Source organism: Nannospalax galili, unplaced genomic scaffold, assembly GCF_000622305.1.
Source record: "Nannospalax galili isolate Female #2095 unplaced genomic scaffold, S.galili_v1.0 scaffold1049, whole genome shotgun sequence".
Lineage (NCBI taxonomy): Eukaryota > Metazoa > Chordata > Mammalia > Rodentia > Spalacidae > Nannospalax > Nannospalax galili.
The window spans coordinates 118596-132123 of record NW_008358636.1 but is presented as its reverse complement, the minus strand read 5'-3'; the positions used below and the strand labels follow the sequence as shown (position 1 = coordinate 132123).

General features: G+C 38.1%; 1 protein-coding gene across 1 annotated transcript in view; it reads right to left on the bottom strand.

The window, feature by feature from the left end:
* The window catches only part of LOC103724791 (probable maltase-glucoamylase 2), a 102960-nt gene that overhangs the window by 31168 nt on the left and 58264 nt on the right, over positions 1 to 13528 (bottom strand). The window contains exons 36-44 of the mRNA XM_017795310.1: positions 12593 to 12731; positions 7506 to 7639; positions 7276 to 7310; positions 7058 to 7174; positions 6353 to 6501; positions 6169 to 6253; positions 5387 to 5443; positions 4859 to 4983; positions 3811 to 3899 (exon numbers count right to left, since the gene is read on the bottom strand). Of these exons, the coding sequence (XP_017650799.1) occupies positions 3811 to 3899; positions 4859 to 4983; positions 5387 to 5443; positions 6169 to 6253; positions 6353 to 6501; positions 7058 to 7174; positions 7276 to 7310; positions 7506 to 7639; positions 12593 to 12731 (930 nt within the window). The remainder of the gene's footprint in view (positions 1 to 3810; positions 3900 to 4858; positions 4984 to 5386; positions 5444 to 6168; positions 6254 to 6352; positions 6502 to 7057; positions 7175 to 7275; positions 7311 to 7505; positions 7640 to 12592; positions 12732 to 13528) is intronic.

The window sequence follows — 13528 nt, the reverse complement described above, 5'->3', positions numbered from 1 at the left end:
ATATAAAACAATAGTACATATTTTATGACCATTTTACATACCACAAAACTAATGCTCAAAATTTTTTATTCAGTATAAGTCACAAGTGATGTGGTACGTTAAATTTAAATGTTTCTTCATGATGGTCAGGACTTTTAGACCCCACTGCTTACCCATCATTCCCTTAAAATACGATAGTCTTCATTTGTCTAACACCCTTAGTTGAGTACATGAAACCATGGATGTACTGAGACATATGTGTACTGTTGTTCTGATTTTGCTATTCACATATACCTACGATGTAGTGTAATTTATAAGTTAAGCAGTGTAACAGATTAATGTGAATAACAGTAAACCATAACAACTATATTTTAATAAAATGTTTGCTTTGAGAGCATTATCAAATAAAATATAGGCAAAGTAATACCAACAGTAACCAAGAAACCGTGAAGAGGGAACGCTCAGACACGCTGTCACCATTGCTGTAGCTTCTTACAAAAGAGAGTGACTGAGAGAGGCTGACTAGACTCCAGGGAATGAACCTGTACCAGGGACATCTGGGCACAGAAGTTTGGCTCTATAGGCTTTAACATACATGACAGAATGCATGAACTCTGGTGGGAAGGGGACAAATGGGAAGGAGGGTGTAGAGGTGGGAGGGGGTCTAAATAGAATTAAGATTTATTGTAGGAAATGCACAAAAATTCGATAAAAGTATACATTTAAGAACTTGCTACAATGCTACTATAATCAAAAGAGTGTGGTTATGTGCACCAAAAATACACCTCTAGCTAGGCAAGGTGGCACACGCCTTTAATCCCAGCATTTGGGAGGCAGAAGCAGGCAGATTTCTGTGAGACTGAGGCCCGCCTGATCTACATAGTGAGTTTCAGGCCAGCCAGGGTTAAATAATGAGACCCTGTCTCAAAAAATCCAGAAGAAGAAAACCACATGTAGATTAAAAGAATAGAATTGACAATCCAGGAACAATCTCTCACATTTACATGGTGTTAGTTTTGCCAAGGATATCAGATGTCAGATCAATTCAACAAGGAAAACAGATTTCTCACATATGTGGATGTGGGAAAACTAGATAGTCACATACAAAAGAATGAAATTAGACCTCTGTCTCATACCCTATAAAACACGTAAATTGAGATGGACAAGCAATGTAACTGTAAGAGATAAAACTATGGAATTTAGATGAAAACTTAGAAGCATATCTCTGTGTCTTTAGATTTGGCAAACATTTCTTAGATATAATATAAAAAATAAAGATAATATATCAAAAAGTGGACTAAATCAGACTTCATCAAAATGAAGAAATTTATGTTGCAAAAGGATACAATTAATAAAACTTCACTACAATCCAATGTACATGGGAAAAAATATTTGGAAAACATCAATCCGATAAGGGACTTGACTTTTAGTGAAAATAGAGGAAAAGCATTTATAATTCAATAATTAAGAAAATAACATGGTAAGGTGCCCATGGTCTCCTCATGCCTCATTCCTGCTCCTACAAGCAATCCTAATGTAATTCACTGGGTCATAAAAAACACAAAACAGCAACCACAAAAAATACATGATAGCATAAGGAAAACTAGATGGGAAGAGAAAGTGGAAAGCTGGAACTCTTAATTACAGCTCTTACTAATGGAAACGGTTCAGACACAGTGGGATGTGACGTGGCAGCTCCTCAAGAGTTAAGCATGCACTTATATAATCAAAAAAATGCTTTATCTTGATTGTGGTGATGGTTAACTGTGCACCTTTGTTAAAACCCAAAGAACGATATTCTAAATATGGATACAGTTATATAAATTTCAACTCCTTAAGATTGATATTAAAAGAGGGCTGGATAGTTGACTCAGGGGTTAAGAGCACTGGCTGCTCTTGCAGAGGACCTGGGTTCGAGTCCCAACACCCACATGTGGCTAACAATCATCCTTAACTCCAGTTCCTGAGAAATTTGATGCCCTCTTCTGACTTCCATGGCATTGCATGGCACAGGTGTACTTATATACAGGCAGGCAATATGCTCATACACATAAAATAAAAAATAATAAATTTTTAAAATTTGACTAAAAGTCACTAATTTCTTCTTAGTAATATACTCTATTGCAACATCTAAAATGCAAAGTCTAATACTCAAAATGGTACATGACTATATGGAAATAGAGTCTCACAGTCTCCTGGGACTTTGTGCATATGAACTTATAGCAATGTTGTCAGCATGTATAAGACCCATGCAAACTCAAACAGAAAATAAACCCAGCATAGAACTGTAGTAATGGGCAACAGGCGCTAATACTAGCTGAAGAACTACTGGGCAGCTGATCACTGCTGGATGAGGGAGAGTTGATCTTCTTTAAGGGAGTGACTCTAGAGAGGCTGACTAGACCCCAGTCAATGAACTTGCACTGAGGGACATCAGGGGACACTAACTTGATTTAATAGGCCTGAACATAAATGACAGATGCATGAAATCCAGTGGGGGGGGTATGGCAGGGGGCCAATGGGGAAGGGGTATAAAGAGGACTAAGATGTTGTGCATAAAATACACAAAAATTCAGTAAAAATACATTAAAAATAAAGTCTTAAAATGCCACTTATAACAGAATTGACATCATATAGAGAGAACGATTATACTTAAACTTTGTATTATTTCCTTGGTAGAATACAGTCATCATAATGTCACCTACCAAGAGTACATTGCAACTTCCAGATACATATTGGATATTACATTCAATGAAAATAAAACAGATTTAAAAACATTGTGTTTTCAGCTACATCAGAATTAAGTATTTTCTTAAGTATAAAATATAAAAAGTTGAGGCTGGAGAGATGGCTCAGCAGTTAAAAACACTGGTTGTTCTTGCAGGAGACCTGGGTTCAAATCCCAGCACCCACATAGCAGCTAACAACTGTCTGTAACTCCAGGCCCAGGGGATCTGATGGTCTCTTCTGACCTCCTTGGCCATTGCACAACACGGGTGCACTTACCTACATGCAGGCAACACACGCATACACATAAAATAAAAATAACAAAAATTTTAAAAATATATAAAAAGCTATACAGCAAAAAACTAAGAATGTTTTTTCTAATTTCTACTTTTAAAGGTTTTGAAAGAGACTATTTCATACAATGAGAAAAAAGAAAACTAGAAAGAAGAGGAAAAATAGGTTGTAGTTTCAGAAACTGTGGCATTTTGCAAGATCAGAGTGTTCCGGCCCAGGGTAATAGCAGTAAAAGTGAATGCTAGTTGTTAGCAATGGGCCAGTGTACTCTAGAGATGCCCAAGGGAGAGGGTGTTCTGATGATAATAAGAGGTACCCGTTATCTAAGGTAGGAGCGAAGCCCTGGATTGGGGGCAGAAAGCACACAAAAGGTTAAGCATCCTTCTTGCAAGTCTCAATTCGCAATTTTAAGTCTTCAAGAAATTTTCCAGTTTCTAGTGTGTCTCCTGAGTGGGCCAACTTATGGGGGAAATGATGCCTGGTATCCATGACTGACCCAAGAGTAGAGCCATGCCTTTGCCTCGGGGAGGACGACTTCACTGACAGCCTGAGTTTTACTTCCACATTGTTCTATCTGCGTGAGAAAGATCTATGAGGATAGATCAGTCCCGGGTGATGCATTATGTCAGGTTCATAAACTTAATGTCCAGAACCTACTTGGTCTATAGTAATTTGCAGTCATAGTTGCAAAAATTCTCCTGATGCACTGCCTTGTTGACAGAGATAGGTTTTCAACTCCTGCTGATACATGTTGAGCCTCTGCAGTGCAGTCTGACTCACATACAAGGCCTTTGGGGAGTTCATACTCACCAATACTTTGTCCATCATCCCAAAACATCTGACCTTCAGCCTTCTCATTACCATCCAAAGCAACAGTCAATCCCATATAATTTTGTCGGCTATAAAAAAAAAGTCATTTTTTTACTCAAGGTTGTAAGAATGAAGAACATCTTTTATTGAAAATAATACTTACCTAGAAATAAAAATCAATGTATTAAATATGTACATAACATTACAAAAATTCAGTGAGATAGAATACAAGTATCAGTCAACAGAAAGTCATTTAAAGTTTAATGAAACATTTAGTTTAACGTTAACTTTCAGAACTCATATGCATACTTTCCAACATACCTATTAACAATAGTATGGTGTGATATGAACTCCACAATAAGATAACGCAAGAGAAAACAGCACTTCAATAGCCTTCATTACTACACAGAAAAATCCAGACTACTTAGGATGCCATTCATAACCTTCCATAATTTAACTCTAACCTGCTTGAATTTTATTTAGCCAACCCAGTTTTCACTTATTTCTTTAACCCTCCCAGAAAATCTCTCCTTGTCTTTCTATTTAAAACTCAGCTGAGGGCTCTCTTTCATGTAAACTATGCTTTCCATCACTGACTGAAAGTAAACTTCTGTTTTATTTGTTTTTGTATACCTCTCCACATACTTTCCTTAATGAATGTGTGTGAGTGTGTGTGCGTGTGTGTGTGTGTGTGTGTGTGTATTATGAAAACTTTTTTTTTTAGTTCAGTGAAGTCTGTCTGGTAACAAGCGCTACATGCCTGAGCACTCATTAAAAATCAAGGTACTCATTAATAATGCCCTCCTCTTTTAATGATGTGGAAAAGAAACAGGAAAATTTGTGCTCAGGATTATTGTGCTCTTGACACAGCACCACGGGAAAAGAACTCCCCGCAATTGACTCCAAGAATTGTCTTCCTCCAATCCTATCAGAAGGCACTCATAGAATCCAACCAAACTCCTTTGCAATTTGGTTTAGATGCAGTTTGGTTTGCTCACCCACATAGGCCTGGTAAAGGGCCAGGTAATAAAACGCTGCCTCTTCTTACCTGAAGTGAGTATTTATTGTAGGCTCCTGCCAAGGCAGGATGTAGCCTCCTCTGACATGAAGGTTGATGTGGTCCAGAGGAGCCTTCAGTGCTTTCCACTCACCTTTGGACTCTTGGCCTGATTCCTAGAAGGAAGCACTCACATAAGGAATGATGACAGGTAAACAGATTAAGTACATGTTTTACTAAAAGGTTTTCCTAAGTAAACATGTCGGAAAATCAGCAAAGTGCACTGTAAATGTAGAGAAAAAACGGTCTTTGTTTATCATTTTTCCTCAAGCCTCTGGAAACCTTGCATTTTCCATGTATCTCCAGAAAGGGTGTGTGGTGGGCACCAATGAGATGGAGGCCGTCAGATGTTATCTATGCTTTTATGAATAGCCTCATTTATAAAAAACCTTGCAGGGTTGAAAAAGTTGGAAATCACTGCCTCATGGACTGGGAAGTCAAGAGAAAGTTCTAGCCACCTCTTTAGAGCCTACCCTGCACAGCACAATCTGGTTCTTCCCCCAGAATAGCCATACTTACCGTGCTATAGTCATACCACAGGGCTTGTGGGAAATAAGCATTGATCTCAAAAGTGTTCTGAAATATAAAATCCATATGTTACTATGAATATTCCAACAGACAAACAATTTTGTCTTTTAAAATAATTTCTATAGAATTAAGACAAAAATAGAATTTTATTAGCAGCATCAAGAATTTGAGAGTTTTTAATTTTTTATTGAATTTTTTGTGTATTCCATACAGAACATCTCAAACATCTTAATCATCTTCATACCCACGTCCCCACTGGCACCCTCCCAATGCAACCTCTACATCTAAGAATTTGAGAGTTTTAATGAATAAGCTTTGAAAATTCTTCTTCAAGTATACAGAAGAATAAAATAAATTAGTAAATTATAAAAGGATACAGGGTCACCAGGATTCCAAAGTGAGAAATCAATGTTGAGAAATTTTCTTTAATACATAAATTAAAGCTAAAAATCTCCTTTATATGTTCTATAAAGTTATTTGTTTGAAAACATTGAGATAAAAAAAGATAATCTTTAAAACTTTTTCCTGGGACTATTGAAATGCTCCGTGAGTTAAGGGGTTTGCCACCAAGCCTGACAACCTGGGTTCAGTCCATGGAGCCTACGTAGTAGGAGAGAACTAATGCCTGAAAATTGTACTTTGACCTCTGTCAAAGTACACACACACACACACACACACACACACACACGCAATAATTTCAAAACTAAAATTTTTCTCCTGTGGCTTTTAATTATGTGGTTTAGAGAGGTCCTGATCTATGATGAGAAACTCACACTTTCCAGCACGGGGCTGATAAGGATGGCTGGGCCCAACATAAACTGACGGTCTATATCCCACGTCACACTGTCATTAGTGAACCTGAAAAGTCAAACATGAAAAACTCATCCCCAAATATTGCACAGAGCTATTTATAAGACATGCTCAGACCCACTGCATTCAGAAAGAGGCAGCACTCACTCATGGAGAAGTGGTCGGATGACAGTGCTCCCCTCTGTGTGAGCTTTATGCATCAGGGTGTAGAGGTAAGGCAGCAGGGTGTATCTAGTATGCAGCACTTTTCTTGAGTATGCCTCAAAGTCTGAATCCCAGGACACAGGATCTTGTCTCTAAAGAGGTAAGCAAGCGTGTAACAGATCAGCTCTTCTTTAATCCATCTTAATGATTTCAGAAAGGATCTCTGGGCACTTAGTCAATATATTTCACATACTATTTCCCTATCTCTAGCCGGCCCCGCCCCCACCACCTAGAGCCAATGCTCCTCTTCATCACTGATTCTCAGGTTCCTTGCACAGGTCTGCCTTTGGCTTTGTTCACATATAATGTCTCTACGCAGCCCAGATATATCAGAGAAGGTTTGAGTAAAACACAAATTCAGTATTTTTTAAAGCAAAGGGGACTTTTATATTTAGCTTCATGGGAGAGCTATCAAAATGTCTCTCTTCTTGGCAACAATGCCCCCAAGAGATGAGGAAATCTTTATTCTTAACAGTTACTGATAACTCTGGAATTCTGAACTTGGAGGCTATTCCAAGAAATGGAATGATGAAAACTTTTCATTAATGTATAAATTGAGAGTCTTTTGTCGAAAAGTAAGAGTGACAGACACCCATGATTTCAAAAGCAGCGGTGATTTGATAGTTGTATGAACAATGGCTGTCTTACCCTGGTCCCAGCAGTGTTATGATTCCTGGAAAATGGATAAAATGCTCCCAATTGCATCCAGCGAATACACATCTCATATTCAGCATTTCCGAAGAACCCACAAATGTCTGCTCCTGTCTGAGAAGAAGCAAAATCAGAGCATTAACTGGGTACTCTCTTAGGATGTACACACATACACTGAAATTCAGGTAATCATTATTGGCCTTGATGTGACTTACATACGGTATTCCAAAGAGACTGAACTCCATCATGCCTGCAACAAGACAAGACAGCACTCAAAGCTTTGGACAGTTCATGATGAACATATTAAAAGACAGGTATAAACTAAGACTCACATCCACAGAACCTCAGCATCTGTTGATTTTACTGCCACCTAGATGATAATCTAAATACATATTCTAGTGCCACTCCTACCCCCAGAAGAGATCCCTGGGAGCAACCCACTCACCAATGATAGATTTCCCCAGCTGGTCCCAGGCAGCTGTGTTCTCTCCCAGCCGGTGTCCTCCCCAGCGGCCAGAAGAGGGGAACGTGGAGCGGGTGATGATGATGCCTTGCTGTCCTGTCACCTCCTGCACAGCTCTGGTTGGAAAGAACAAGGAGGTGAATTTGAAGAGGGGCAGCTGTGGAACTTCACTATAGAAAGGTGTTCCAATTTGGAGCATGAGGCTGTAGTGCTGCTCCATTAAGAGTTAGATTATTTCTTCCAGGAACAACTCTGCTACCTAAAGTGATGGTAAGAATCCAAACCAGCTTCACAGCAGGGTGGCAAGAAAGATAGCTGCATACAGAGTAAAGTTTTCTTTTTTTAAGATTTATTTTTAATTGTGTGTGTGTGTATGTGTGTGTGTGTTTTAAAATTATGTTTGTGTGTGTGTGTGTGTGTGTGTGTGTGTGTGTGTGTGTGAATATGGGCGACTTTGAAGGCCAGAGGTGTCATATCCCTTGGAGCTGGAGTTACAGGTGGTTGTGAGCCACAAAACATGGGTGCTGGGAACACAACCTAGGTCTTCTGAATGAGCAGTACGTACTCTTAACCACTGAACCATTTCTCCAGTCCCAAGATGTCATTTGTAAAAGACCTAATTAACTGGTTAGCTATGGAGCAATCATATATACCAATAGCACATCGATTTCACATATGTCATTGCACATCTCTATGACGGCGGCTTCCCTGTGCTCCTTTTGCTGTTAGGAAACCAAGACTCAGGGATGTTATCAAAGATCATTTAAGGACTGAGAAGTTGAAGGTGAGATAATAGTACATATTTTTTTGGTATTATAAACTCTGCTATACTTCAAAGAGCAAGACGTTTTGTGCACATAGACAAAGATATGTATATATATCATAAAAATGAATAAATAAAACTATATGAGAGAAAAATCAGAGGAGAAAAGGAAGACGTCTATTAACAGATCCTAGTATGCTTTCAGTATAAATGCTTGCTTAAGAAAGCATCACAAATCAGTGGACAAAGATGGGTGACTGATCATACACTGAGTGTGGGCCCAGGTCCCACAAGGTGGCAGGAAAGGAAACTCACAATAGTTTTCTTCTGACCTTCACAGGTGCACCATGGCATACATGTACACAGACACACACAGACACACATGAATAAATAAATAAATAAATAAATAAATAAATAAATAAATAAATAAATAAATAAATAAATAAATAAATAAATAAATAAATAAATAAATAAATAAATAAATAAATAAATAAATAAATAAATAAATAAATAAATAAATAAATAAATAAATAAATAAATAAATAAATAAATAAATAAATAAATAAATAAATAAATAAATAAATAAATAAATAAATAAATAAATAAATAAATAAATAAATAAATAAATAAATAAATAAATAAATAATATTAAAGAAGCAAACAAGACAAGATCTCTGTCTTTAGTCAGGTGTTTAAGAAGAGAGAACCATCAAAATACAGGTCATACTATGTGATCACTAGTTAAGAGAATGGGAAGAGTAAAAGGAATAGACCAGTCTAAGAAGCTTTCATGGAAGAATAGATGTAAGCTGGGCTTTATTGTGCATGCTGAAATGTCGGCCTAGTCAAAGTCAGTATGACCAGCATGTGTGATTGGCAAAGTGGGACACATGAAGATGTATGGGAAGAAAAGAGTTGTAATACATTATACGTAATTCTTTCAAACAACCTAAACTTTAAGGGCAATTGAAAGATTAGAAGGCAGTTTAAGGAGGTTAAAGGCAAAGTCATCTTGAAATGCTGATTAAAAGGAGGAAGGAAAAGAAACGCTGATAAATTTTACCAAGTGCTTCTAATACACCAAGTATTTGTGGATTCATTTTATCATTTAGTTGTCATGACAGCACTAGATGCTATGATGTCCCCAGTTTGAAAAAAAAAAAAAAAAGCTAGCTAGTAAGTGTCCTTGTGACTGTGAACCACCAAGCTAAATCCAAGGCCCAAGTTCTAAACCAATACACCAGGGGAAAGGAACGAAGCAAAGACCGTCCGTGGAAGATCATTTGTAGAGTAGGCTTCCCTGAAGAAGGAGATGAAGATGGGGATGTAGAAGAAGAGGCTTCCCTGAGAAGAGAAGAGGGGATGGAGATGTGGAAGATGAGATGTCCCTAAAGAGGGAGGAGAGGTAAGGGGGAGGGTAAGAGAGACATCTGAGAACAAAAATTCTCAGAAAGAAGCTCGGTCTTCAAACTGAACCTCCTGCAGGGCTGATGCACTAATTATAACTTCAATGGTTGTGGAGTGTTTGAACTGTTGCAAGACCAAACTGAATTATCTTGGGCCATCTTTAGTCCCCTTGACAGCCATTTTTTGCCCCCCTCTGTACATGACCTAACTGCTTTGCGACAAATAGGTAAATCATTTGGAACACATAAACAGAACACTAGTTTTCCTTTGAAACGTATTAACTCAGCAGACCACTAGCTTTCACCAACCCACAAGCTCAGAGGGTCAACAGAGAACATCTGGGACCTATATAGAGGTTTCCCTGCTTTGCTGAGCCTGCCTCTTTCATGTCTCCACCAATGTATTTGAACAGTATCTTGATTTATGACTTTCTTTGTCCTGTTACTATAAAAACTTCATGAAACTTTTACCACATTGAAACATGGAATTTAAGGTGACCCAAATCTGTGTTCCCAAGCCATGGCCACTCATTCTTGGCTCCCAAATAAACTATCTCTTATTGACTTTGAGCTGAGAGTTGTGTTTTATGTCAATGAACTCAAGCAAGATTTCATGATTTTTTTTTTTTTTTTTGGTGCTGTGTTTTGTGCTCAGCAATCCCCTTCTGTGTCAAGGGAAAATTCCTTTTCCTCTTATTCTATGAAGTTTTCCTGGATTATTCCAGTTCATTACTTTTCCTTTTCACTGTTTTGCTGTTCCAAGCAGATGAGGGCTCCTTGAGAGCAGGGATTATGTCTTATTCATTCTCAAGTAGGTCCGAGATAAAGCTACCCTTGAGGGTATAAGGTATCTCCTTGTTTTTTATGCATTCCAAAAAATGTGATTATTTTCTTAAGAACCAGTTTCTGCCTGGTCAGAGGAGCCTCAGGCTGGATGAATGAAGCAAGATCACAAAAGAGCAACTGAAAACCAGAGAAGCAAGTAGGACAGTGAAGCCAAATATTAGGGGGAAGACCATGTTATCCTTCGAGTGCACCACCTCACCTGTGGATAAGCCATAACAGAATACTCAAGATCCCTGTAAGCTCCAGGAATGGGAACAGAGGACAGAAGGATGAGGTGCCTTGACTGGAAATCACCACAGAAATAGAAAGGGGAGGGGATTTAAACACCATCAAGCTATATTGTATGAAAATTGAAAAAATTCAATAAGAAAAAGAATTATAAATTATTAACAAAGAAACCAAATAGACATTTTGGAGTTGACAAATAATCGAGTTTAAATAATTCTTTAGAGAAACTGGATTCAGTATCAAATCCGAGCTGGCAAAAGGAAGGATGAACAAAGTTAGAAACAGGTCAATAGTAATAGCTTATAGACCAGAAAGAAAAGATAAATGAACAGAGCCTCCTCACACCTGGGAAGCACAAGAGCATCTACACACACTCAGTGGAGATCTCCCAAGAAAGGAGAAAGGGTAGAAAAACATTTAAAGAACAATGACCCCAAACCCGTATACTTAAAGAAAAATTATTGTTGAAAGAACTTGAAGATTTTAGAAGACCGAAAGCCATCCCACAATACTGTTATGACAACTCTTCTGCAGTTTTCTGTGGATTCAGTGTAATCCATTAAAACTCCTATTGATATTTTGTAGAAATTGAGACACTGACCCTAAAAGTCATATCAATTGCAAGCTAGAATAACTAAAACAGTCTTGAAAAGGGTAAACAAAGTAGGAAGATTCATTACTCATGAATGCAGGCAGTGTAGCACTATAGAGACGGAGATGCACAAGCTGGGCACATTGGTACATGCCTACAACCCCAGAACTCACTCAGGAGGCTGAGGCAGGATTGCTGCAAATTCAAGGCCAGATTAGACTAAATAGCAAAATCAATAGAATAGAATTGAGTCCATAAATAGTTCCTCAGTCGTTTACTGTTGGTGATAAGGCTACTAGATGAGAAAACGAACTAGAGATCTCCGTGAAAAAGAATGAAATCAAATCTCTAATACAGCACACAGAGATTAACTTAAAATGAATCAAAGACCTAAAGGTAAAAAACATAAAATTCTTTAAGAAAGCAGATACTGAGCACGGTGGCACATGCCTGTAATCCTGGCATGTGGAAGGCAGAGACAGAAAGATCAGGAGTTGGGGAGCAGCCTGAGCTACACAGTAAGTTCCAGGTCAACTTGAGCTGCCTGAGGTTCTGTCTAAACAAACCAACAAACAAATGAGAAATAAATCTTTATGACCTTCAGTAATACAATTGGTCGTTTTTCTGTTTTTTTGGGTTTTTTTGTCTTTGTGAGACAGGGTCTCCCTGTAGCCCCAGCTGGCCTGGAACTCACTATGTAGACCAGGCTTGGTCTCAAACTCACAAATTTCCACCTGCCTCTCCCTCCCAAGTGCTGGGATTAAAGGCATGCACCACCATGCCCAGCACAATTGGTTTTTTATATGATACCAAATAAATTAATTAGTAAATAATAGTACTTCCTAATATATATATATATAGGCATATCATGGTAGAATCAGAGACAGTCTATAGAATAATAGAAAATGTTTGCAAATCATGAATCTAACATGTAACAGATAACAGCTTGTATCTAGGATATATAAACATTGCAAATCATGTTCTAAAAGTATATTTTAGTGATGGCTGCACAATACCCTGAATATACTGTAGCACCTCCTAACAGCTTTAGATAACTGAGTTTAGCCATTTAAAGTTAAATGTACTTAAGAGATATCGTGTTTGGTTAATCAGGCCAAGTATTTTGAAATTTATCCATTTAACTTGCATTATATAAGCGCAAATCCAGTGCAAACACAAAGACAGTAACAATGTGAGAAATTGTATTTGGTGCGAGTAACATAAACATACTCACTCGTAGGTGGGTCTAGTCTGGGACCACCCGTACAGGCTGTGCACATCGTAGTGCCGCATGTGGGAGCCGTTAGGCAGGATCTGCTCACCCTCCATGCACAGGGTCTTGCTGCTCAAACCTTTATCCCTGGATTCCAAATCTGGGGCGGAAATGTTGAGTTATTTCCCAAACAGCTTCATTTGCATGATAAATGGAAATGTCCGCTGTGTCAGCATTTCTTTATTTTGATCAATGCCTCCCCTACCAGTAACAGGTCTACTTTCCTGAGTGTTTCTTATGTACAAAAGCAGTACTTTGTGACCTAATAATTAATGGATGCTAAGAGGCGAGTGTGAGCTGCACAAAGCATCGTTTTTGCTCCCACTCTAACTTACTGTGCCGTCAGCCCATTTCTCAACGTTTTTGTTGTTAGGACTGTTTCTTCCGCTAGATGGTAGTGTTCTCAAGGGAACAGCTCTTGTTTCAACTAATTCTGTATCAGTGTTTCTAGATTTGGCAGCATTTGCCTGGCACATAAATACTACAGTAGGAGAGGACAGAGTGAACAAAAGAATGAAGAGAAGAATTAATTAATTAACTAATTAATTAATTGGACAGTGAGCAACAGTCCACATAGCAGTGAACAGACATTCAGAAATTTGAGTTCTAGACTACTGGTACAGTGCTTTTAGGAACTTAATTCCTTGGGCCTCTGTGTGATGAAATGACTCAAGATTCTGAGGTCTCGTTGATCTCAGTCTCCTATTTCAGTTTCTAGGACAGTGATTATCAAGGATTATCTTTCATGAAGTGTCTGGACATGGGCAATGCATTTAGAGACTAAGTTTTTGTTTTCTGATCAAAAGCACCTATGTGGTGTGCTTGTATGTGTCTGTGTAGGTGTGTGTATATGTGTATACAGAAATGTATTTAAAATTGTGTCAATCAGTTCATAGT